The sequence below is a fragment of the Fistularia commersonii genome, chromosome 20, assembly GCF_037954325.1.
Source record: "Fistularia commersonii isolate RoL2024-O1a breed Wild chromosome 20, RoL_Fcom_v1.0, whole genome shotgun sequence".
Taxonomy (NCBI): domain Eukaryota; kingdom Metazoa; phylum Chordata; class Actinopteri; order Syngnathiformes; family Fistulariidae; genus Fistularia; species Fistularia commersonii.
The window spans coordinates 10,182,519-10,210,168 of NC_141303.1; the positions used below are offsets into that span (position 1 = coordinate 10,182,519).

At 39.8% G+C, this 27,650-nt stretch overlaps 1 protein-coding gene and 1 long non-coding RNA gene across 3 annotated transcripts; one reads left to right on the forward strand and one right to left on the reverse strand.

Moving 5' to 3' along the window:
- LOC147222877 (uncharacterized) lies at positions 1-27,376 on the reverse strand. Of its 2 annotated transcripts, none has more exons than XR_015107673.1 (3): positions 27,303-27,376; positions 27,057-27,157; positions 1-42 (listed from the first exon to the last, which is right to left on the reverse strand). It is a non-coding gene; the product is annotated as an uncharacterized LOC147222877 (long non-coding RNA). The 2 variants fall into 2 exon arrangements; XR_015107674.1 differs by lacking the exon at positions 1-42 and adding an exon at positions 19,905-20,561.
- LOC147222878 (melanocortin-2 receptor accessory protein 2B-like) lies at positions 13,043-19,664 on the forward strand. Its single transcript, XM_086166833.1, has 5 exons — positions 13,043-13,246; positions 13,340-13,470; positions 13,816-13,915; positions 18,252-18,763; positions 19,547-19,664. Exons 2-4 carry the CDS (start codon positions 13,353-13,355, stop codon positions 18,736-18,738), a joined length of 705 nt encoding a protein of 234 aa, XP_086022959.1. The 5' UTR covers positions 13,043-13,246; positions 13,340-13,352; the 3' UTR covers positions 18,739-18,763; positions 19,547-19,664.
- Positions 27,377-27,650: the final 274 nt, after the last annotated feature.

Consider the following 27,650-nt stretch of genomic DNA (forward strand, 5'->3'; position numbering starts at 1 on the left):
CCGCCAGTAGGGGACAGTGTAAGGCTTCCTTCCTTCTTGAATCTGAAACATGTTATAATCCTAGAGTAAATTGTGTGATCCTAGATGCCTTAAAGAGAAAGAAGTGAACATGCAAATGAATTCAATAAAATGAGAGAAACAGAAATGAGTACATGAATAAAAATAATAAAATATAAGTAGTGTCTGGGTTTGGGATAAATAAGTTACAAGAGCAAAACACAATCCAATGTATGGTGAGAGGAGAGGAGATAGTGGGGTGTTTTCACCAGACCGGGTTTATCAGCCCGATCGCCACAGGCAAGAATGACATTCGGGAATTGACCTCAGTGGAATCCCTGCTGCTGGACGAAGTCCTGTAATTGGTCAGCATGTCATGAAGTGGGGGAGAAGTGTTGTCGAGAATTGCCCTCATCTTGGATAATCGGACAATTTGACATTCTCCTCTTTGACGGCACTGTCAGAGAGTCCTACTCCCACCCAATAACCTTCCTGGCCTTAAGGATTTGTTTACTATTCGTTTTGGTGCCAACCTGCTGCCCCAGCATGCAACAGCGAAAAGGATAGCGCTGGTCACGATAGACTCATAAAACATCCTGTTTATTGTCTGGCAGATTTTGAAAGACCTCAGCTGCCTCATGAGGCAGAGGCGGCTCTAGCTTCTCTCATAGACTGCATTTGAGTTTTTTGTCCAGTTTGCTGTCAATTTGCGCGCCCAGGTATTTGTGTCCACATCAACCCCATGGCGAGAAACTCGAATAACAGGTGATTTTGACCTTCTAAAATCCACAATATACTCCTTTGTCTTAGATATGAAAGGTGCAGATGGTTCTGTTCACCCAGTAGTCCATTTTATCACCTCCTCTGATGGATCAAACCACCAGTCAGCAGCAAAAAATCTGAAGGTGGCAGGATTCAGTGCTTTGTCTAAAATCAGAGGTGTGGCAGGTGAAGAGGAAAGGGGGGAGGATCGTTCCTTGTGGTGCCCCAGTGTCGCCTGACCACCCCGCCAGGCATATATAGTGTGCTCTGCTAGTGAGGTAGTTCACAATCGAGGACACAAGGGAGGCAACAACCTACATGGCTGACAACTCAGCACCATGTAAAAACAGCCTGATGGTGTTAAAGGCACTAGAGGAACCAAGAACATGACTCACAGTGCTTCCAGGCCGGTCCAGGTGGGCATAGGTGCAATTCAGCAGGTAGATGATGGCATCATCCACCTCTAAGTGGGGGTCTGATAGGCAGGTCAAGAATAGGAGATCAAGAATAAAAGTCTGGTGCCTGGCGATGGTTTGGGCTGAAGTCTGTCTGGGATGCAGCCAGAGTGGCACAACAGAGCGAATTCTCTGAGCCCGCTGGCTGTGTATCTGGGTCTGACTCAGAGGTTCATGGCTGACTTGTATCTTGTACCTCTTATCTTCTTTTGATTCCCCACTGGCCTTTCAGAAGCAGCGTTTGTATTTGGTTGCTGCATGAATCTTTTGTCTGAACACCCACAGTCTTTCTGCCCCCACTCAGCCAGCTCCCACGCTGCTTGGTTAACCCTCAGTTTTCAGGAGAATTATCACTGCAAATTATTATTTAGGGCATGATGGTGCAGTAGTTGAGAGATTCCTGATTCCATTCCAAATTCTGTTACGCCTTCATTGAGAAAGTAATGACCTTCTCCTTCAACTGCTGGTTCCATTCCATCACCCAACACGACGGGAATTGCCTGGAGCGCACCACTTGTGTCTGCTCCAAAATAACCGTCCACCCCCTCAGACCTCTCGCATGCTTCCATGACAGTTAAATGCTAAAAACGCAGACCAGTCCCACATCTTACACCCAGCCTTCGAGTGGCTCCCCTCATGTCGCAGACTCCACTGCCCCGCCTGCAAAACCCAGAGGAGAAGGGCAACCTTTGTCCCCAGAGCCGTCCAACTCCTCAATTTCCAGCAACCATTCTGCAAACCCATCATCACCATACCAGCTCCTGCCCCCGCCGAGTATAATGCCGCTCATGATGTATTTATGATATAAATGCAGAGCGCAGCTTACATTTGCCAATGGTACAATTTGCACAATTTTGTTTGGTATTTGTTATACCTATTATACCTATTATACCCATACCTATTATATATATATATTGATGTTCATTATTCATTATTTGATGCTGCTACCCCATGTGCCCCTCAATTACCCCTCTTTGACAAATACAGTTTTTTTTTTCTGATTCTAACAGGGATGCCGTCCTGTTTGGAGTTTGCATGGTTTCCCCAGGTCTCGAGGGGTTTCCCCCAGGTTCTTCTCAGAGTCCAGAAACATGCAGTTGGTTCAGTTACATACTCTAAATTTTGAATCAGAGTGAATAGTTGTATTACTTTACATGCGGCCCTGTGATCGACTGGTAGCTGCTCCAGGTTGAAACCCAACTCTCAGCCAATAACAGCTTGGATAGGCTCCAGCTCCCTCCTTAACTGCGAGTGCAGGAAAAGTGGTTTAGATAATAAATACATTTTGTTTTTTTGTCTTTTTTCCTCTCATTTTCCCTAGCATAATCCAAAGTCAGTTTATTTATTAACTTTTTGTTCCTGCAGCAAAACAGCTTTTCAGAGAAAAGGGAGTCAGAGCCTGGCGTGAATAGGGTCCGCAAACAATTTCTTCTGTCTTTTCATTGATTTTGTGTTTTTTCCCTGAGAAAATTTGACGTTTATTTATATTTTCAGTCAATTCATCTCCTTATTCAAATACATTTTGTATTATAATGCAAAATGATATGGGGGACATATTGTTAAAGGATAGCAATTAGTAAATATGGGTCACAAACACCCTATTGCATGTCACATCGCATGTCAAAGAGTGAATACAAAAAAAAAAAACGAGGACAGCAAGCATGTGTGTGGGGCTTCAGATGCAGAAAAACCTGAAACTCTTAACTCCACCTAACAAAAGGAAGTATGTCAATGGACATTGAAACGGACACTTGTTTAAATTTAGATTATGTATAATTATGTATTATATTATATTATATTATATTATATTATATTATATTATACAATTATAATATTTAAAATAATAACTAGATGAGTCAGAGTTTCAGGATGTGTTTGTTCATGTGTCTGTCTGTAATATTCAGTAATATTAATTCCTTTAAATGTCCCTCCCTCACTCTGAACTCCTATCTCTTTTACTGATGCTCTTTTGACTTATTTTTATCCAGTCGATGGTCCATTATTCACCAGTTATATTCTCCATTTATCTCTCCATGTCATTCACACTTTTCCCCAACTCATCTGTAGAATTCACATCTCCATGGTAACAAATCAAATTTGTCTGGACCCTTTCCCTTCAGGTTATCACAAGCAATGTTCTCTACTTGAAAATAATATTTTTAGGTGGCAGGTATTGCCCTAAGTGAGCATTGAGCTTGTCAGCTCATGGTTCATTCAGTGTTAATGGTTTCAGTCATTGTTTTTGTTCCTATTAACGGCAAAGAATTGGGGCGGATCTTATTATTTGGCAATTAATCATGAAGTTTATATGTCTTTTATATATATATACATATACACACATATATAAAAATTTCATGATATATATATATATATATAAAACCCTGAATCCAATTTTCAATAAATTGTTTCTTAATTAAAACTCGTGAGCAAAAGGATGTAAAAGAAATGTCAAAAGTCATGCAATGAACTAAAAAGCACTTTAAATGCATAACAAAAAAAGATGAAAAATCCTTTTTATAGCTATCAGTCCTTTTGCTGGTGAAGTGCAAAGTGCAGCAGAAATGTAGTCTCTCTCAAATTTGCATTAACAATATATTCCCCCTGTTGCCCAAGTAGGCTACATTTGAGAAGACAAAATTCATGTTGATGAATTCACCAAATATCATGTATTGCATATCTGCTTTCCAACATGTGGTTAAAAACACATCGCCTTTCAAGTTCTTTGCATTTACCATCTCGAAGTCAGTCACATCATCATAGTTATCTTCTGTATCGTCAACAGTTTTGTGTCCGTGGCAGGAGAGAAAAAAGGGATTGATTGTTGAAATACTTGCTGGATTTGCTGAAATCTGCTTGTCTTGGCAACTAGACTTGAATTTCTTTTTTCAACACAGGACGATTTCGACAAAAATTCACCATGACCTGGATGACTGAGAACCTCCACAGACACTTGCTGATTTTTTTTTTTTGTTTGGTTTATGTATCTCTTACCCATGATCAGTATCCTTGTTGCACGAAATCTTCACTTCCACTGACTCCTCTCTAAAGGCCTAATGTTTTTCGTGGTATTCAATTTTAAATTGTTTAACTAAATTCTCTCTCTCTCTCTCTCTCTCTCTCTCTCTCTCAATAGCGAGGAAAAGGTCACCCAGAGAAAAGAGGATGCTTTAATCTTTGACACATTTTTTTGTTCAAATAAAAGCTGAATACTTATATATGTGATATTTTTAAGCATGGGTACAACAGACAACTTTATAATTACTTTCTGTAATGTGAGGCAGAAGAAAACAGAGAAAAAATAGGATCAAGGGCAGTCAATTTTATAAAGGGTTAAACAAGTGAGAAATGGAGACATGAACACAAAGCAGTTGGTTGTGATCAGCCCGCAAAAAGATATTAATGCAATATGTAGAAACTGTACAAATCTTTAATGCACTTTAGCTACCATTTGAATCGTGACACAGCGTGTTACTGAGAGTGGCGAGTTCAGTTCCTTGCTATTATTTTGTCAGTCACCTTGTTTGCTTGAGTCTATACAGTCAGTCCTGCGATCTATATTCTGTGCGTCCCTTGAGCCAAATGGTGTCTTTGAATGTCTAATCATTTATTCACTTAATTAGGCTGTAGTGACAACTGACATTGATTCTTGAAAACATCATAATCCCGAAATACATGAGTTCATCAGGTTCAAGCAGAGCTCAGGTGGTTAGCTGAGTCATTAAGAGAATTTTATCTGTGTTATACATCAACTTTCCATCCTTTTTTTGCAGATCCTTTGCCAGTGCTTTCAGCACCATTTGTCCAGCTCTACTGAGTGAGAAGATGATTGCGGTGCAGGTAGACTCTCTCCTTGTGTCCTGGATTGTTGACCTCCAAACTGCCAGACCACAGTATGTGCTTCCTGCAACACAAAGCTATCAGTAACACTGGGACCTCCTAAGGGACCGTCCTCTTTCCCTTACTCTTCACCCTCTATATCCCAGACTGTACAGAGACCTGTCATCTCCAGAAGATTTCTGTTGACTCGACAGTGGTTGGATATATCAGCATGGATGATGAGGTTTTATCACAGGGGTGCCATGGACAACTTTGTCACATGGTATGAGCAGAACCATCCACAGCTCAAAGTGGCAAAGACAAAGGAGCTGGTAGTGGACGTGAGGAGGACCAAGGTTCTGGTGACCTCTGTTTTCATCCAGGGGGTCAGTGTGGGCATTGCGGATGACTACAAATATCTGGAAAATAAACTGGACTGGGAGAAGAACACTGACACCCTCTCCAAGAAGGGCCAGAGCCGCCTCCATTATCTGGGGCAGATGAGGTCAAAACCATGCTCAGAATGTTCTATGAGCCTGGGGTAGCCAGCTCTATCTTTTATGCTGTAGTTTGCCGAGGCGGCAGGCTATGGATAGCGGATGCTAACTCACTGAACAGGCTGATCCACAAGGCCAGCAATGTTGTGGGAGTTATGCCGGACTCGCTGTTGATGGTGTCAAATAGGGTAATGCTTCACAAAGCTATGGTTGTCGTGGACACTGTGTCCAACCCACTCCATGACGGGCTGGTCAGATACAAGACTTCTTTTAGCATCAGACTGATTGTGCCCCAATATAACACAAAGCGCCATAAGAAATCATTCCTGCTTGTGGCCATCAAACTGAACAAACTGGAAAACCCAGACACTAGCTTTCGCTGGACTCATTTTGTGTCATGCAGTCTATATACTTGTACAATATTCATATACTTGTAAATATACTAGTACCCTATATACTTTTATATACCTTTATTTTTTACTTTTATTTTGTTTTCTTTTCATATTGATACTTTTATTATCTATCTTTACCCTGTGAGTAAAGGCTGCTGCAATAGAGAGCAATTTCCTCCCTCAGGGATCAATAAAGGAATTCTGATTCTGGTCCAGCTATGTGCTATTCTTTCCAGAGGCTGTCTATGTGAACTCAAAAAGTATTAAAAAAATAGTCTTTGAAGAAACACATCCATCTACCTATTTATTTATTTTTGTTTGTTTGTTTGTTTGTTTGTTTTGAAGAAAGAAAGAAATGTGGAGGGGCTGTTTGCTCTTGTGTTCTCTTTTTCCCTCTTCAGTGATGATTAGCGCTTGCTCTTTTTTGAACGTGCATAAATACATAATGAATTATCAAATGTCCTATTCCCCTCTAACTGTAAGAGTAAATAGATGCAAGATGAATTTTGAAGGGAAAGCTGGGCGTAATACCAATTGATCCATTAACGTGAGGGCAAAGGTTTTGGTCAAAGATCATTTAAAAAGAAGAAGAAATGGGGCATCCTGTAAGCATATGATATCAAGCAGTAATATTCTATGTAACACATTATATCCAATAGTTGCCTTGATAAATAGAAGACAGATGGTTTATTGGAGAGTTGATACGGTTTTCTGTGAGGTTTGAGTTATGTTCTGAGAAAAGCTCCACAGGTCAGCCTGATCCCGATCTTGGCTTAATTGAAGCCCTGAGTGTTCCCTTGGAAACAAAATGCATTACATGTAGCCCCAAGTACGGTTCCAGGACAAATATGAGGAAAAGAGAAGAAGGAGTGAACCATAATGTTAGAACTGTAGAGAGTACGTAGGCTGTACCATGATAACAAGGCTCTTATGAATTAAGAGCAATGTGTGTATTGAGATAATAGACTGCATGTCTTGTTATTTATCACTGAATAGACAAGGTTTGCTTTGCAAATGTTGAGAAAAGTGCATGACGTACATTTAGCCCAATCATGCAAAGTGTATCTTCAAAGAATGTGTCAATGTGTGTGTATCGTGCATGTCCTTGACAAGAGATAACATTCAGAAAGGTCTGAAGGGTAAGAGTTTGCTTTCAAAATGGCTTGCGCTTTCCAGTTTGTGGTTGGGAAAAAAAAAATCAGACACTGTCATAGAGGATGATTATGTTATTGTGATATAATTTAAAATCTAAAAACTTTTGAGAAGAGCAAGGAAAATAATGTTTTCGTTTTTTTGCTTTTCAGAAGGCACCAGATGAGATATAAAACGAGTTATCAAAAAATCACAGAACATTTCTAAACTACAGAATGAATGTTTCAGTGAACCTTTCATCACATCCGGGGCAATGTTTACATCTCGTCCTAAAAAAAAAAAAATTAACCTGTTTTCATTTTTACATTTCATTTTAGTTTTTAATTTGTTGTGTTTTGTTATATTGAAAAATTAATTCTTCTTAAGTTTTTAATTTAACTTGAACTTATATATACAAACAAAGATAAATAACTGAAAAGAAAGACGATCAGCACAATTTTAACACATCAAACTTTTCAACAATAATAAAATATAATAAAGACAGACCAAGCAATTAACTCAACGTACAATCAATCTTTCACCTTCCTTCACACTGGGGCATGGAGGGGATGGAGCTACTCCAAGCGAGAAGAAGCAGGCAGTAACATGGAGAGGGGCCCGCTGTCAATCGCAACGCCATATATAAAGCTATCGAACCATTCACATCAGTGAACAAAAGTCTTTAATGCCCTACTGATGGTTTTGGGTTGTGGGAAGAAGACAGAACTGTGGAGGAGAGTATGCACAAGAAGACTGTCAGCCCCGAACCAAAGATTTTCTTTCTGAGAGACTACAATGCTAAGCCTTCACTTCAATCAAGTTTTGATAAATACATAATAAAATCTCCCCCACCCACAAAATTGTTAATTAACCACAATTCTACTGTTTTACAAAGCTATAGGACTCCCTTGAGTCATGATGTTTTGCTTGTTGTTTTCCATCTTGACATTCTAAAGAAAACTATAAGCATAGAGACCATAGAATAGTTTTCCACAAATGCAATAAAGGGATTTCTTCAAAACAATGTACGGTTTGATGTAGGTCCTTTTTTGAAATAATAGATGGAAACAATAGAAAACAAAATTATTTAAGAAAAAAAAAATCTGCTTGCCTGCTTTATTCCAACTCCAGGCTTGTCCAATCAAATGTGATATTTTACTCTATGTCCAAAGTCTTGGTTATTATGTATGTTCAATAAGGCCTGTTGGTGAATGTAAAGTGAAATATATCTATATCATGCCGTTTGGAGAAACACTCGAATTTTTCAAAAAAATTTTTTACACTTTGTAGCCTGCAAGTCGACTGACATTTTGTCCAGAAATGTGGGGTATTTTATATTTGGTCCACATTTCCCCTGAATGGGATATAACCAGCTTCAGTTGAATAAATTTCCTTGAAGATTAATGCATGTCATTTGTGATGTTCTTCACTGTTTCACTTATAACTGGCAATTTCTCCCTTGTAGAAATGTCTACAGTAGCAACTAAAAGTTGGTGTTATTAACACTTAATCCATGATATTAAACCATTGCAGTTCACTCACTCGGCAGTTGATAGTCTTTCTCAGTCTGAATGTAAAAAAAAATCCAACAATTAATTCAAAGTTACACAGAAGAGTTGGAAATATATAATTTGTGTCAAATACGTGCTCATGTGGTTTTCAAGGAAATTGCAGCCAAAGAACTTTACTAACCAGGTGTAGAAACATTTCCCTTTAATTTTTCTGCCAAGCCCCAGAACTATTTTCTTACACTGCGATACATCTGTCATTGAGACCCAATGACACTGGAAACTGGGAGTTGGAATGCTCATTTTTTTCTTCTTCATCAATAATAGAATATATTGTCTGGTGCACAAAACAGATAACAGAAGGACATATACGAGGGGAATTGTATTTTCAGAAACAGACTTTTCTTGCTTCACTAACATGTACTTTGAAAGTCTAACTACCGGGCTACTTTTGGACACATTCCCTCTGATCAAAGCCTTCAGCTCGTGCACTGCAGGGCAGAGTGGCAGTCAACATGGCTGCAGAAACACAATGCTACACGTTAAAGCAAACCCACCAAAATACAAAGCAATGAAACAGTTTTGCACTGCCTTTTTCTGCATTTCACATGTGAAAAAAATAACATTGGGCATATGATGTATGATTTTATTTTTTAAACTTTGTTGTGGTTCACCATCCAGTACTGAAGGTATTCTCATTTAAATTCTTCACTCTCATCTTTGTTGCTGAAACTGGCTGCAAATGTCCTGTAATCAAATTCTAAAGCTTGTTCTTTTTCTGACAGTCCTGTGGCTTAAATTCAACGCTCTCTGTTAACTGTGCAGAGAGAAAACAATCCCCGCATAAATGATATCTCTACTAACAATTGCACTAATATTGAAAAGCTGATAAAAAGATTCATTGTTGCAGTCTAACTGAAGAGAAAGTAACATTTTTTAAATATGCTTTGTCCATGAGATGGCTTGTTACAGTGAGAAAAATCTGCTATTGCAGTTTGGAAAGATGCATGTTTAATTATCAATTCTGGAGCACTGTAAAAGGAAGCCAGTGTATTCTGCAACGGACTCTGCACAAAGATCTTTCACTGGACATAATTAAAATATCTATAATTTTGATTTTTACACAAAGGTTGGATCGCCATCATTCTCTTCCAGACACTGACCTTGGTTGCTTTGCATTCACAAATCACATCAATGCTTTCCCTCATCAGCTCTTGTGAAAAGGGAGCTCATTGGTTTCTGTTTCAACTAAATTTGTGGAAAAGGAAAAAATTACAATAAGTTAACTTTTCACCTGCAACATTGAGCGGGATTGTTAATATTTCGTCATTTTTTTTCATACAGGATGAGGAATCAATATTTCTAACATTTTTTAAATTTACAGATGTTCTTGTTTTCATCTAATCAATAACCATTGCTCTTTACATCGTTTTACAATTTTGGTGACCTCATCATGATTCTTAGCGTCCAGGACTTTTTTTTTATTCTTTTATCGATGTCCCCTTAATTGTAGTTTTGCCTTTAGAATTATGATGCAGGCGGCACAATTACACACAGCAAGAGCTTCACTGGTTTGATTTTGGCAGTGGGCCATTCTGTGTTGGATTTTAAAAAGAATTCAACAAATTAGATTAATTCTCCCAAAGCAAATGCAAACTCCATTAACAGTTTCTATGTGTTGACAAGCCTGTCTGATCATGCTGCCACCCCATCCTGCTGTCCCTGATGATGCACAATCATTTTCACTTAATTTTAGAAAGTACTTTTATAATTGTTACTGGATTCTCGATTATGGCGGGAGAATGTGTCTATGTGTGTGTGTGTGCGTGTGTGTGCGCGTGCGCGTGCATGCGTGTATTTGCTGGTGCACACGTGCATTTCAGAAACTGAAGCTCTTCTCCAGCTGTCTTATAATACCATTTAGATGTACATTTGGGTATTTAAAAATCATCAGCTCCCTGCCAAAGCAGCAGTATGCTGTCATGCCATTTGTTTTTGAAAAGCGGTGGGTTTCAGTAATGGTGTGGACAAGATGTGAACGGTCTCAACTTATTTTGCATTTTATCACCTTGCGGTTTCAAACCATTTTACAGTAGATGGCATTTACCAATTCACAGATGTACCGACCGCAGCAGCGCTATCATGCAAGGACGTCAGGGGCAATTTCAGGTTCAGCGTCGAGATTGGAGGGACGCCTGTTCAACCAACTGAGCCAAAGTCGCAACATGTGGCACCATGACGTTGTGAGCCAGTTTTCTTTCATGTTAATTTGAATACTAGTAAATTAATCTAATTACTAGAAACAAAAAAGTTCAACTTGGCAGGTGAGGACATCTGCAGGTTTAGACTGTTTGTAAAACCAATAGTGAATTTGGTCAGCGAACTATAAAATGGCTTCCAACATTACTGGCAGCTCAAACCAAACATTGCTGAGTCTGAATGCATAGATGTCTGAAGATTATAATCCAATTTCTTACTTATTGATTATATAAATAAACTTTTTTTTTAACTGTTTTTTGATCTCTCCTATGAGATTCAAAGTTAAATTGGCCATTAGTGTTTCAATTACTTTTCTAAATTATGAAAAGGATGAAAAGAGGAGTGAGCTTGAGGCTCTGACAAAGATTGTTACTGATGAATTGTTAACTATTTGGTGTGTCCCTGCTGAAAGTGCTGCTCTCCAGCCTGGCTATTACAGCTTCATCGACAAACAAAATAGTGATGGGACAATTACCGAATTCAAGGAGTGACTCTTTCTTTTTTAATCAATTGTCTTTTCTCTTCCAAGGAAAAGTCTTTTTTACATTCAGTGAGTCTCCTTCTGGGTGTTTGTTTTGATTGATAGCTGCCTACCAAATAATTTGTTTGATATAAATTACATGGGAAACTCATAATCCAAAGGTCTTACCAAGAAACTGATGAATAATTCCCCGTCTTCCAGCGGAACACTCCCCCTGTTTGACCTTTTCTCTCTTGTCGTTATCTGCAGAGGACAATTTCTTCCATGCTTCTGCTGATACATTGTAACATGGAGTTTCTTTATATTGCAAGTCCAGAAATATAGTACAATGGGTTTTGACCATGTTCACAATGAGCTGCTCTACAAGGAGGTCATTGCAAAACAGCAAAAGATTAATATTTGTTTCTAATTATCAGGTTGTTTTTGGTCATTGCCAAATGAAATGGTACTGGCTGGGATCTATCTGTTAATATGATAGATGGCAAAATTAAAAGATATAAAATATGTCTATTTTCATTACGATGTGAGTGGGATTTAAGCTCAAATGGATTTCTGTTAATATAACTAAATAACCAGCATGAGTGAAAATTATGGAAGAACATTTGTGGTGGGCAAAGAATTAAAATGGTCCTCGGCGTGAATAATCAAAAGGGGCATTTATCATAATTGCTTTGAATTCTTTCAATAAACCTAAAACCTTTGGTGAGTGGAAAATTGAAAGCACGGTTTGCTTTTACAAAACTCATCACCAGAGACCACCTGAGATATTCTATTATTAACCTCAGCGCCTTAGTGTTATTTCATTTATACATTCTATAAAAAGTACACTGCATGATGTTCTCAGTGTACAATACAGTGGTTCCTCCAAAGAAAGTGTATTACTGATGAAATGGAAACCAGTTTTACTCTTGCAGGGACACTGGATGTGCTGTTGACAATTCAAAATTTTGCTATATGAATAGCCAAAGAAGACTATTAAGATAGAAACAATGTCTTTTAACATTCTTTTGCCAGTCTCGGATTTGCATTGAATGTCGGGTCAAGTCTGACATGCTCATATTTCTTCTACGAACAACATTATTTTCTGACATTTATATCGGAACAGCTCTTTGTGGTCGGTTTGTTGTCCCGGAGGGTTGCAAACATGATATAAGACTGGAATTGAATTTGTTCTTCTCCAAGGTCTCAGAGGTGGTGACTCAGGCTCTATTCCTGAGCATCACCACTCTATCTGCTATTTTTTTAACCGCATCTGGGTTAGATTTTTTTTTTTCTTATTGTAACATCTAATCTGGAAAACACATTTTCCACATTTGCATTAGAAGGCACAGCTCCCCTCTCCTTTTGCATCCCCATTCTATGTCTCCTTTCCAAATCCGGGGAACAATGAAGTGAATAGATTATTCCTTATATCGTCCCACAGTAAGGAAATTTCAACCAACCTCGCATACGTATACTGCGTGCATGGGTCAGGGAATTGACTAATCTAAAGCAAAACTGGGCTTAAATCAGGAAAAAAAATCTTGTTTGATTAGAGCACTATACAATCCTTATTTCTCCATTCTCCCACTAATGAACCCATCTGCTAATTCCTCCATCCTTTGTGTAAAACGAGAGGGGGGGAGTATTTCCCTCAACCGAAACACAGATCCAGTAGAGCTGATCCCGCCCCTTCGTTTGCAGTCTGATCCCAGGCTTGGTGGAGCAGGTGAGGGAGAGGAGGCAGCAGTAAGGGGGAGGGATGCTGGGTTGGATGACAGCGATGCACACTGGGCTGCTTCGCAGTGAGCGCCGGCTGGTGTGCGGTTCTCGTATGAGAGTTTCGAGGAAAACGTTAAAGCGACGGATTGCTTTTTCATTGACCGACTCACACTTCGGACGCGCACGTATTTTTTGGGCTGAATCCTTGCATTCTGCGGTTGAAAATTACCGACGCAGCCTTTGCCAGGTTTGGAAAACTTTGTGGCATCCGTAGTATTTGAAACTATCAGTTAATGCCTTATCTCCGGTGTGGATCTTTTTTTTTGTTCTGTTTTGTCAGCCTCGCACTGGAAATGTCAGATTTCCACAACCGAAGTCAAACCAGTGCACGACGCAGTGACTACGTCTGGCAGTATGAATATTACGACGATGAGGAGCCAGTGTCTTTCGAGGGACTCAAGGCACACAGATGTGAGCTGGGATTCCCGACACACACACACACACACACACACACACACACACACACACACACACACACACACACACACACACACACACACACTTCTTCAGGCCTTGCCTTTGCATACACGTGCATCTTTGCATGTCACGTCTGTCCAGGTACAATGAAGGAGAACTGAGCTCCTGCAATATTTTTTTTTAATGGAAAGGGTTGGTTTGCAATCTCCTGAATTTGGTGGGAGGAAAAAAGGGAGAGAGAAAGAGAGAGAACACCAACAAGTACAGGGAGTCATGTAGGTGGGGTGAAGGGGCAGTTAAACCCATGCACTCTTAAAACTCATTTCCCCCCTGTTGCAGATTCCATCGTCATCGGCTTCTGGGTTGGGCTCGCAGTGTTTGTCATGTTCATGTTCTTTGTTCTCACCCTTCTCACAAAGACTGGAGCGCCGCACCAGGAGTGAGTATTTACACAAATCATCCAATCTCTACAGTAGTCAAAATGGAAATATTTTAAATATGACTGCACATATCTATATCTGCTATGGTTGAGGATTTGCTCGATTTGGACTCAAATGTTCAAAAGATGAGTGTCACTTTCTGATTTAGGGGTATTTTTGAACAATAATTTCTGTATGGGAGAATAAGGGAGTCTCAGCGTAATAGAGGGTAAAGAGGTTCAGTGGTTTAGTTGCATTTAGGCAAGCAGACTGATTGACTCCTGGCGAAGATTAGCAAGCTGAAGAGCAAGATGAGGTTTGTTAAGGCAAGGAGAAAAACAAGCAGCGAAGGAAAATGGAGACTGTAGGTGAACCGCTTCAAACAGAAGATGAACTACTAAGGATTGTAAAGAGACAGATGGCTGGAGGGGGGGCAGCCTTGGTTATACACCTGGGTGACCTTTTGAGATGCAACTGTACAAGCAGCCAGAGAGAAGGGTCGATAATCGTCTTTTCCTTTCGGCTTTTCCCTTCAGGCGTCGCTACAGTGAATCAAATTTCTCCATATAACCCTTCTCCGTATCTTACTTTGGCACACCAACTAACTTCATATCCTCTCTCACGATATCCATAAATCTTCTTTGGTCTTCCTATAGACCTCCTGCCAGGCAGCTCCAATTCCAGCATCCATCTACCAATTTATTCACTATCCTTCCTCTGTACATGACCCAACCATCTCAGTGTTGCTTCTCTGACCTTTCCAACAAATCTAACATGTGCTGTCCGTCTGATGGACTCATTACTGATCCTATCCATCCTCATCACTCCCAGAGAGATCCTCAACATCTTCATCTCTGGGACCTGCAGCTTTGCCTCCTGTCTTTTTGTCAGTGCCACTGTTTCCAAGCCATGTAGCATCACTGGTCTCACCACTGTTTTGTACAACTTTCCTTTCATTCTGGCTGATTGTCTTCTATCACATGGCATCCCTTACACTTTTCTCCACCCACCCCAACCTGCTTGAACCTGTTTCTTTACCTCTTTTCCACACTCTCCATTGCTCTGGACACTTGACCCAAAGTACTTTAAGTTCTCTAACTTCTTGATCTCCACTCCCTGCTGCCTCACCATTCCACCCAGGTTCCTCTCATTCACACACATTCTGTCTTGCTGCAACTAACCTTCATTCCTCTCCTTTTCAGAGCATAACTCCACCTCTCTTGATGCTGTGATCTCTCACTACAGATCACAGCATCATCTGCATCTGCATCATCTTCCTGTTTAACCTCATCTCTCAGCCTGTCCATCACCACTTCAAACAAGAAGGGGCTCAGAGCTGATCACTGATGAAGTCCCACCTCCACCTTGAACTTCTGTTCCACCTACAGTACACCTCACCACTGTCTCACGGCTCGCACACATGTCCTGCACCAGTCAAGCACACTTGTCTGCCACGCCAGACTTCATCATACAATACCAGAGTTGCTCTCTCGACACCCTGTCATATGTTTTTTCTCGGTCTACAATAGCGCAACGCAGCTCCCTCAGACTTTCTCTATACTTATCTATTAGCATTCTCAAAGCAAATACTGCATCTGTAGTACTCTTTCGAGGCATGAAGCCATTATGTTGCTCACAAATGCTAACTTCACCTGTCAGTCTAGTTTCCACTACTCTTTCCCATGACTCATCAATTTCATCCCTCTATATTTACCGCAATTCTACACGTCCCCCTAATTCTTAAAAACGGGCACCATCACACTCCCTCTAAATTCCTCAGGCATCTTCTCACTCTAAGATCCTGTTGAATAATCTAGCCAGAAACTGTACCGCAGCCTCTCTTAGACACTGTCATACCTCCACAGGTATATCATCAGGATCAATTGCCTTTCCACTCCTCAATGTCTTCCTCACTTCACTTATACAAATCTCTGCTACTCTGTGGTCTACAATAGTCACCTCTTCTACCCCTCCCTCCTTCATTTTCCTCATTCAGCGCTACAAAGTACTTCCATCTTCCCATCAGTCTTCTAGCATCTGTCGATACAGTTTCCTCTCTATCCTTAATCACCCAGACCTGCAGTACATCCTTTTCATCTCTATCTCTGTGTTGCCATCCATCCATCTTCTGCCACTTATCCTGCACTCAGAGCTCAGAGTTGCAAGGGATGCTGGAGCCTATCCGAGCAGTCACACCCTCAATTGGTGACCAGTCAATCTAGACACTGCCACCCATATAAACAATGGACATTTGGGGCAATTTTCAGTTTTTCTGCTGCATGTTTTTGGACTGTGCGTAGAAACTGGAGAACACGGAAAAACCCCGCGCAGACACCGGGAGTGCTGTCAGGATCACACCGATGTAGGACAAAGCCCGGTCAGGGACGTCAAATTCTGGACTCAGGAATGAAACAGAGATAATGGATCTTACTTTGGAGATGAAGATCCACCAGCAAGGGATGAATGGCATTGTGGAGATGAAGGCCCACCAGGGAGCAATGAATGGCATGCAGGAGAGGGGTCCATGTGGCAGTACCCACTCTTGACAACAATCTAACCCCAAAGAGCTGACAGCATGCTCCTCTCAAGATCAGCCTGATGATCCGCAGACATGCATTGCAGCCCAGCTGAAATCAGTCTCCTACTTTATCAGGCTCACTGGTGAAGGACTGAGGTGAAAGGAGCTGCATTCAGACGCATAACCCCGGATCCCAACAAGAACATCTAAACTCCACACAGAAAGGTCCCCTTGTTGGAATTGAACCAGAGTCCTTTTTGCTGTGAGGTGAAAGTCCTAACCACTGCTTGCCATTGCTACCTCTATCTTTACTTTACACCGTATCTCCATGTACTCCTGTCTGTTCTCTTCAGTCCCCTCAGTGTCTCACTTCTTCCTTACTAACCGCTTTCTCTGCATCTTTTCCTCCATTTCCTCATTCCGCCACCTAGTCTCCTTATCTTCTTTCATTACAGACAACAATTACTCTCCTACCTGTCTCCCTGATCACATGAGCTGTAGTTGTCCAGTCTTCTGGAAGCTCTCCCTGACCTCCCTAAACCTTTCTCCACTTCTCCTTGAGAATCATACAACACTCCTTCCCTTTCAGCTTCCACCACTTTTTCCTCTACTCTGCCTTTGTCCACTTGATCTTCCTTGTCACCATTCATCCTACACACCACCATCCTATGCTGTCTGGCTACACTCTCACCTACCACTGCTTTGCAGTCACTGATCTCTTTCAGGTTATCTCGCTTATAGAAGATGTAGTCTACCTGCATGCTCCCACCTCTGCTTTTATAAGGTACCCTATGTTCCTGCCTTTTCTGGAAAAAGTGTTCACTACAGCCATTTCCATCCTTTTTGCAAAGTCTACCACCATCTGTCCCCCTGCATTCCTGGCCTGGATACCAAACCTGCCCATCCCTTCTTCATCACCTCTATTGCCTGCACCAACATGTTCATCGAAGTCTGCACCAATTACCGCTCTCTCATCCCTGGGAATGTTCTGCATCACCGCATCTAACTCATTCCAGAACTTCTTCTTCTCCTCCAACTCACAACAAAGGGTTAATTGTTTGTCAGATAAAATTACACAGAACCAATGGAATAAGACAAAAGTTGCTCTGCCCGGGCTGCTCACCTGTCATCTGTTGTGGAGGATGGCTGCCAAGATGGCAGCTGGGAAGGTGCAGGGGAGGTTGGCAGGGTTAAGAGCTTTCAGAGGAGGCAGCAGAGAAGGAGTAATTGTCATATTCATGTTCAGCCCAGGGCAAGCGTGCACTTCGGGGAAGCAAGGTTAGAGGCCATGGTGCAGCACAGTGTCACCTCAAAGCTTTCAGTTATTCTTTGGGTTCAACTGACTCACACATGGTCTTGACGGGACAAAGGTGGGGAGCCTTGATAATATTTACAATAAAATATATTGCTTGCAAAGGATGGTCTGTAATAAATTCAAGGGCACAAACAAGTGGAGGGGGTACTGGAGCCACCTGAGGCAGATGTTTGAGGGAACCCTGTGGTATTATGCCACAGTGTGATACTTAGATGAGGCAAAGGTATGCCAGCAGCCAGAGATAGAACTGATTTAGAAAGTAGAAGAAAATGAACAATGTGTTTGAAACATTTATATACTTAAAACACCTGTAGAGCATGTTTGCCTCACTCTGGCATCTTAATTTTATTAGTAATTCCTGGGTGAAATGTATTCATTTATTTGCAGTATTCATAATAGATATGAAAATTAAACTATGAAATGAAATTCTAATTTTAAATCTTTAGCTATTTGCAATAAAGACAGATAACCACTCCAGAGCCTTATCAAAATGCGAATACACTTTGAAACTCTGTTTTCTCAGGACTCTCGAGTCTGCTGAGAAGCAGCATCGACAGGGAAGCTGTCTCGTAGATATTGGTGGTCCTGAAGAAAAAAATGACAAAGCCTTCGCCCGTCCTTTGCTGCCAGAGTCACGCTCATACTTTAATTTCTACATCAGTGAAGGGGCTCATAGTCAGAGGAAGCAAAAAGCAGAAATGAACAGTTCTGTGAAGGAGACTAGTTCCCAAGCGAATCAGGGGACTTGCAACAGGCCTCGGGGTATCTGCTCTGCAGCAAGCAATGGGCTGGAAGAGGATGATGAAGAAGTTGGACACCTTCCTCTTGAAGCACTCTTAGAGGAGGCAAAAACACACAGGGACTGTCATTTTCTGCCTCACTTCAACATCCCTAACTTTGTGAATCTGGAGCACAGTTCATCACTGGGAGAGGATGACCTGTTGTACGAACCCGCCGTCGTACTGGATCAGCACCTTCATCCACAGGACCATCACCATGACCTTCACTGAGCTCTTCACCCCACAGAGGTTACAGGTCTGCTATATAATCACTTGTTTAGACAAGGACAACTGCAGCCTTACACCAGCCACTCAACTTTCCCCCTTCCTCCTACTCATTTTGCTGTATCTGTACTGTAAAGTAAAATCAAACAAGTTGCTCAGTAAGTGAGGTTGACAGTGACAAGCCGATTGTTCTTAAGTCTTTCTTCAAAGAAAATCAAAAGGCTAGGTGATGAAACTAAGTGCCAACAATGTGCAAAAAGAGAACTCTAAGCTATGTATTAACTAATATAAGAGAATGCCAATGGAAATTAAACAACACTTTAAACTAGAAGGTACAATACAACAGGGTCACCAAGGAAACTAGATGAGGTGACCAAAGTATACCAATATTTAAAAAGGATGATTATCTCCAACCCAAAACACATTACCTATTTCAAACCTTATTATGCATCTATCCTCAATCTATCTTTGTGTCTCTATGCCTCTTCTTACCCCTCATGTAACTCATGTCATGACATATAACACATCTTCAAAATTGTGGTCAAGCGTGGTACTTGCCACCAGTGAATGTGATTTCAAATGATATAAAGAATTAAATGCTTGCATATTCTTGGAAAAAGGTTTAAAACTCACACAGCTGTTTGTGTGATAGGGTTCTTTGAGTTTTACCTTGCAGATAAAATTACTTAACAATTGTTCTAAATGCTGAGGTTTTCTGATTGAGAACTGCAATGTACCACACTTCCACAGACAAAAGAGAAAATAGCAGTGAAGACTGTATGAAACATTCACTTTGTCCCTTTCCCTTCGACAGATGTAGAAGATAAAGAACAGTGAGTAATTCAGTCAGAGAACAATAAAGCAGAAGATGAACAACCAAATACGTGCAGTATAAGATTAAAAGCTGAGAAGATGGAATGTGCTTCGATAAGACAGATGTACCAATTACAGTGCAATTCCTCTTTAAGAGTTAATGTGAATGGAAAGTCATTTTCGTTATCTTTTCAGAGCGGAGGATAATTAGCCATATCAGCCTCCACTGACCCTCACAAAGCTTCATGCCCCATTTTAAGCTGACTACAATTTGGAAGATTGCTGAGGCAACCAAAGAATCATCAGAAGTCTCAGAAGGAGCATATTTTGAATAGCTTCAGTCCAATCAGTAAACACAGGCAACCATAGATGGTGCCTGGTACTGACTCTATCATTACTTTCTTGTGAGGGTTTTTTTCCTCTCAATAGTTGACTGCATCCTGAATGATCTATTCAGTATCACTGTTCCACCCCCTCTGACACAAATCCAGCAATTGCTGTGTCATTAGAAAACCTCTGGATGTTGTAGCAGTTTGTGTTGTCAAGTCTGCCATGCAGACATTAAAGAGGAGGGGGAACGCCCCTCCTGGATCTCTTGGAGCTCCTGGGCTATATTATTAGACTCACAGCCATGGGACGGCCTGTACAATCATCTGTTGGTGCTGTCCTTGGTTGTCAATGGATTCATCTGCCTGTCAAACCCTGCTCCCCCAAGCTTCTCCAGTGGTGGCTGCATGTTGCTGAAGGTTCAAGAGGAGTCAGATCATCTGATTGTCATAGTTCCACCAGGTACCTCAAGGGCATCAAAGGATTATTCCTGGTTGGTAGGGGGTTTCTGTTTGGAGATCACCTGGGATCAGAGGTAATTGAAAAACAATCCCTGCACAGGTTTCATCAAGGGGTCAAGTCACAGGGACTGAACCACATCTGTGGAGGACTGGACAGGGATCCTCTTCAAACTGAACATCATATTGAACATGTGCAGGTGCCTCTGACAGTTCTGGTCGGACCGATCCCTGCTCAAAAACAACATATTCTTATTAATGCATCTTAAAATGAAATATTCTCTGTCATAAAAACAGTAGTACCGTTTGTCTGTGAAATTAGCCAAGTAGCAAAAGTCAAACACATTGTATAGTAACTCGTGACAATGGATATACTGACAGTTGTTTTTTCTTTTATTTATTTTTGTGAAATAATTATGTAATTCTGAATGTTGTGGATTCAGAATTAACTCAGTAATAGCATGAACTTGTAATATTAAACACAATGGTTCTCAGGAGTAACCACATTAAACTTGACGGTGTGTTAAATAACAGTAACAAGAGACAAAGCAAAGTAAAATATGTAAATGTGGTGAGTAACATGTCTCAAATCCTGTCCTCAAAAGACACATTGGGTCCCCATGAGGTTTGATGAGTGATCTAGGTATGTAAATCCTATGTCATATTGTAGAGAACGAGTGAGGTTTTGGATTGAGCACATTCATCTAATAATGAAACAATGTGAATCTTTTGGAAATGTTGTCCTCTGGTGTTTAGTGCTCCAGATCCAGAATTCTCATAGATGGTGACAGTGTTGCTTTATGTTGCTTTGACTTTTGTTTCCTCATTGGTGTGTTACTTATGTGTATTAAAGCAATTGCTCTTTATAAGAAGCCCGTCTGAATTTTATACATTTCTTCTCTCTTGGCTTTATCTTATTATAGACAATTGGATTTACATTGATGCGGTGGGATTTGACTAAAAAATGAATGTAATTGAGCTCCATGTCCAGTGGACATGTAAACAGCTTTTTAACTAATTTTCCTTTCCTATTGCAGCATAATCTGCCCCCTGAAGCAAATTGCCTTAAAAATCTGCTGTTTTTTTTTTTAACCCAACAAAAGAAAAAGGGAAAAAAAGTATCTCATTCCAGAATTCACATCTAGTCAGAAGATTGGATAAATATAGTAAGTATGTGTGACCTAAAATACATGAGTGTATACTATATACATTTATATGCTACAAATTCAAATATTTCAGATGAACGCAATCGCAAAACCTCTTTAAATCAAGTGGGATGTGTTGTTTTTGTGTCTGGCTTCATTTGGTAGAAGAACAATCCTCTTTTGGCAATGCATATTAACTGCTTTCAGCACAAACATAAGAAAATGATGCAAAGAAACACTTGTCATTACTACTGTCACTTATCACATGCTTTCAGCAAAAACAAAAGAAAATGATGCAAAGAAACACTCGTCATTACTACTACCACTTGTCAGAAAAAAAAAAACAGCCTCATGTGTTGGGGGGGAGGGGTGGGACGATGTTCCAGGAATGTTGTTGAGTCTGTCAGCATTTAACAATCAACCCAAACAGTTTGTTTTTCACATATTCAAGGATGACAAATTAAAATTTTCTGATGTAATAAGGAAACTACCTTTGGTAACGTTTCCATCCATCCATCCATCCATCCATCCATCCATCCATCCATCCATCCATCCATCCATTATCTACCACTTTGCCTGCACTTAAGGTCATGAGGATGTTGGAGCCCATCCCAGCTGTCACTGGGTGAGAGGCAATGTACACCCTGAACCGCTTGCCACTTGATCACAGGGTAAGAGGTATAAAGTTAGTTAAAAGGCAAGCAGTTTCTATGCTCTTCAGGGAGTACCATTAAAGTTGGGATTGCTGATTACAAAAATTCAATTTCCTGTATGACGACAGCTGACACTGAGTAATCTGCCTGACGTCTGCGTGACATCAAAAGATGTCATTTTGGTACTGAGTTGAAGTGCATCTAGTGCAAACTGTTTCTATGCAAAGAGGAAATTGGAAAGCAGCAATTGTTGCATGAGGTTGATACCAACTATATCTAAATCAAAACTTAATTTGGAAATTTCGCAGGAGGAATATTTACAATTACACAATGAAACTATCACTGCATTTTCTCAATAACTTATCTTTTACTGGTAATATGCAGCGCCTCAGTCATTTTTGCTGTAATTTCCAAAAACCCACCATTTGTTGGACTGGAGTTTATCAACACCGATGTGCAGGAAACGTTGAGATGTTTTCCCCCATTCCAATTGCTTCTTCATCTCTGAGATATTAAATGCAGAATTGATGTTTGAAGTGATATGATTTACACATGCATTTTAGAGTTGACTTTGAAGTAAAACTCACTGTATACAATACTGTACTACCGTATTTTTTGCACCATAAGACACACTTAAAATCCTTACATTTTCTTAAAAATTGGCAGTGTGCCTTATGTATGAATTTTTGTTGGGTTGACCTCAAACCAATTTTATGTGACACACTGCACTCATAAATCTGTCAAAAAGTTTTAGTGCGACGTTCGTAGATGAGAAGCCTCTCCGCTTGATTGATTGTCCAACCATTCCCACTAGACACGGGGACGTGATGAACTCGGTCCTTGGTTAAATATGTATATTGCAAGGTCAGACAACACTAAATAACTAAATACGTAGAGCTTGGAATACAACGTTGTTCTAACCTCATACTAACTTCAGTGCTTCGACACAATATTACTGAACCTTTGTGCGTATGCGGACTCACAAAAATGGCAACTGTCAAAAGACATGCTTGCGAAGCTGGATTCAAACTCAAGTCTATCAGTCATGCAGTAGATCCTGAGAATAGAGCAGCTGAATTTTACAGAAGTGGAGGAAGCAAGCAGATGTGTTGAGCCAAGTAAAGAAGACCAAACAGAGTTTTCGAGGGAACAAAGCAAGATGAATGAAATGAATAAAGTTTGACTAAACTGATAGTTTTGTTTCGCTTTATATACTGTTTTTTTTATCATGCACCTTATGTATGAAAATAGACATGTTCATTGATATTGTGACTTATAATGCAGTGCGCCTTATGATCCGCAAAATACGGTAATCATATTGCAGCGTGGGCCTGAGACTGGCCAGCGGAACCCCAGAGCCCTTTGCAAATGATGATGACTATTGGGAGCTTCTCTTGGTTCTATGTTAAAGAACTCCATGGTTGAATGATTGTATAATGTTGTGTCTGATGTGTGACACTAACCTGTGCTGTTAATTACCATAACGGGGGTGTGCACCCTCAGGCTAACTTTTAGCGCTGAGAGATACCCTCTGGGTTTCCGCTGTTGTCTATTAAATTAACACCATCCCCTAAGAGGCAATATTTCCTTGACACTGCTTATTACTTTGTTAAGCCCCATCTTATTCCTTCTTATTCATCCTTCGTGACAAAAATGATAAGTTAGAAGAATGGAGCAGCAGAAGTTTTCACTACATTATGAGAGAATCTATGGAAAACTTTTAAGTTTATATCTCTTTATGCTTTAGATGGTTTCAAAATTGACTTCACTTCTCAAAATGAATCATGCATACTTGACATCAAGATACAGTCAATTATTTCTTTATGGTTGTTAAAGGTGTAGTGAATGTCAAAATCCATAGGGTGGGGCAATAGAGATATTGCAATATTTTTACTCTATGTAACCCAGGTGAAGATCGCCATAAGTTGATAAATACTTGAATAAATAAGAATAAATATTGAGTAGAATTTCATCATTTTTAAAAAAGAAAGTCATATTAGTGATATAAAAATGTCTAAATTAGAAAAAAAAAAAAAAAACCATGATATAGAAAGTCATGCTGTTGAGTTGATCGAGTGAGTGAACATACAAGGGAACAGATATTAAGTATTTCTGATGTTTATTTTATCTTTCGGAGTGTTTCATTTAATATTCTGTCTATGTTGATATACTGTGGTTTCTTTGAACAGTTTCCTGCTCAGTTAAATGACTATTGCGGGAGACTTGAAGCCCATGCGTCCCGTGCATGGAAATGAATGCTTGATGGCGAGCCTACCACAATTAGAGCATCAACTCGACTGTATGTGACATCCATAGGAGAACCTTCCCGCTCTTCTGTTCTCCTTGCTTTTGGGGAACGTGGATTTTGAAATGCAAAGATTGACTACAGTTTTCCAACTGTTTACCGAGAGTGGATCTCAACATGGTCGTAAGAAGAGATAGCTTTGCATTCACTTGCTAACTTGGATTAACGGACTGATTGAGTAACAAGATTTGATTACTGTAGAAACTTAATGTTTCATTTTCTGTGGCATATCTTGAATATGTTGACCTGTGAATCTGAAGTGTTTTTGCAGTTGAAAGTGTTCATTTCCTAGTGGGTTAATTGAGATGCTTGATGTAACTTCATGGTTACTATAGTTGAAATAACCTGCCATTAGGAAGGTAATACCAATACTGGATTTCTTTACACTAAAATAGGCCTATGTTGATTTAAAAGAAAGATAGCTAGTTAAAACAAAATAACTTACTGCTTAAACATTTAAAAGTAGGAACTGAATGAGAACCTATGATGGACAACGACTGAAAACAGAATTTAAACAGAGTTAGATACTGACACTAAATAAGTTTAAATCTATTGAAGAATAAGAAATTCATATATGTTTCTATACTTCAAGGGAAACAAGGATTGAAACTGAAACTTATTTGTATATCTATGGAAATGGTTTCTTGTACTTAATGTTGTGTCTGTGTAAAAATTTCTATATGGTACCGCTTTGTAGTTACTACTATTTCTAAATACTTCAATTCTTTTTGATAAACGAGCTGGCTTTTAAACTAAATATTGGTCTGTGGTGTCTCTTAATATTTTAACCATTTTAACTGCTCTTCCTCTGAATCTAGTTCTGGTCCAAACCCTATTATAATTGTAGTAAGTGCTACACCTACATGCCCACAACAAGTGACATTTAGCATTTTGATTGACATTTGGAGGATTTTAAATGAGGATCATCGAAGACTCTAAGAGATAGAATGTATAAAAGATGAAGCCCATTAATTTAAATGTGTGAAACAGCAAGGGAACACAGCAGAGACCAACTACATCAACAAGGTAAGATTAACTGTTTCAAAGATAAACCCTGAAGAGGAACCTCCAAAGTAAAATACACAGAAGGCATTACAGAACACTGATCCTTCAGAAGCTGTTTATACAAAATGTTATTTGTAATGCCATGAAACTGAATGTTTAGGAACAATTAGTCATGAGTGGATAAGAAAAGACATCTGATTCATAGGCAGTTTAGCCAAAGGTTACCCAAACAACAAGGACATGTTGCTGTTCAGCTGACCGTCTAATTAGAGCACCTTTCTCCTCCAGCCCTCAATCAGCGAGAGATAGACTTTGCAAACATCCATATGACATTGCATAAACCTTGTGGTACCAGTTGACTCAGCTCCTCTCTCCTCTATCTTTCCAAAAATGAATGATTCTGAATTACATCTTTTTTTTTATTTTTCAGAAAAATTTTCAGAACAAAATTGGGTAGAGGTTTTATAGGTCTTATATTTGTCTTATGACAAACTGGTGGTGAATATACTACAGCAACGCCCCTACTTATTTTCAAACTAGTTTTCCACCGCTCCTAAATTGTTTGCCCTAAAACGAATCGCAATTTGAGCAAAAAAAGTGTTTCAACTGTCTTAAAAGGCTAGATTGACATACTTACTAGTTACTGTTTGGACAAAAACATCCACAATGTAATATGTGACGTGTGGAAAAATGACAACACATTGGGTCAGTCATGAAAATGGCAGAGAAGAACTTGTGAGTCTTTCCATGGTGATCGAAACAGGGTGAAATACAACTTCACAAACCCATCTTGCTTCCAAATAAAAAATATTCACCAAATGAGTAACATCTGGGTGGATGAGGAGGATGAGTAACTCTCCCTTTCAAAAAGCAACAAAACAGCCTCTCATTTATGCTACACTGTTTGGTCCAGCAAACAAAACCAAATGTCTGTTTATATGTGTATCTTAATAAAATAGTCAGTGCTTTGACAGTGGAAAACAAGCTTCAGAACAAAGGCTTTGAAACAGGTAAATCATTTTAGACAACAAATAGAAAAATACTGACAGCTGTCAAAGGTATTTGTGCACCCCTATGTAAAATGTATCAAGACACAGAATAGGATTACTTTATACATAAACAGGAAATATTGTTCAGATACCATGCAGCCATGCAACACAGTACCAGCAATATTTATTTTTTTTAGTTTAAATTTACAAATGTTTTGTTAAAAAAATCATGAAACATGAAGCGTATACATTTTTCATGGGATGTTCTATGAGACTAGTTTCAGCTTAAGTAGCTCATATATAAGTCATGGGACAGAAACAGAGAAAGGGAGAAGGACAGTACTTGCATGCATAAAGGTGCAGGTGTGTTTTGAGTTGAACCAGGGACTCAAGACACTTTTTGAGGCAGAAAAAAAACACTTTGCTGAAGTTCAAGAAGTGGAGTCACGTGAAGGAGACACACCCGTGTGTGTGAGTAGACAGGTGGGTATAAACAGAGCCCATACCACTGGATTTGCTGGTGGTCAGGTAGGACCTTTGGCTGATTCTCCAATGTCACCTTTTACATGCTATAAAATGTGAATTTATCTACATAGAAAGTAAAGGATTTACAAAGCACGTGGACTAACCTTGGATTATGCCATGGAGACTTGTACTACCTCGTTGTCATGACGGCTACTAAAACCTCAGGGTGTGTTACCTGGCTTGGGCAGATTCCTCTATAGCTCAGCTGCCATTAGAACAGGAGAAAATATTTCAAAAGCAACATAATGAGATCTCACTGCTGAGATGAAAAACTTCCTTGATATTTTCTGGTGTTAACTGTACTAAATATGAATTAAGCCAACTGCACCGTTTGAGACGGGTTGGTTTACCTCAGTGAGACAGAGGCTTCTCTCTGCTTTTGCAGGAAGACCGCATTTGGCTGTCAGCTCCAGGCACAACGAGAACACAGGACAACAAAACAGACATGGTAAGAGCCTACAGCTATTTAATAACCTTTGAAAAGCAAAAATCAATAGGCACCTGTGGTCCTGATCAACTGATGAATTGGACTATTGTGTCGAATTTGAATCTGACAAGAAACTTATTTTTGTTTTAAACAAAATAACTGTTTTCGCTAGAACACATGAGACCTTCGCTTGCATTCTCTGGCTTGTCAAAAAGAACTTTCAGTTTAAGCAATTTTCATTTGGATTGTGTTATTGATTTGTTCATTCATC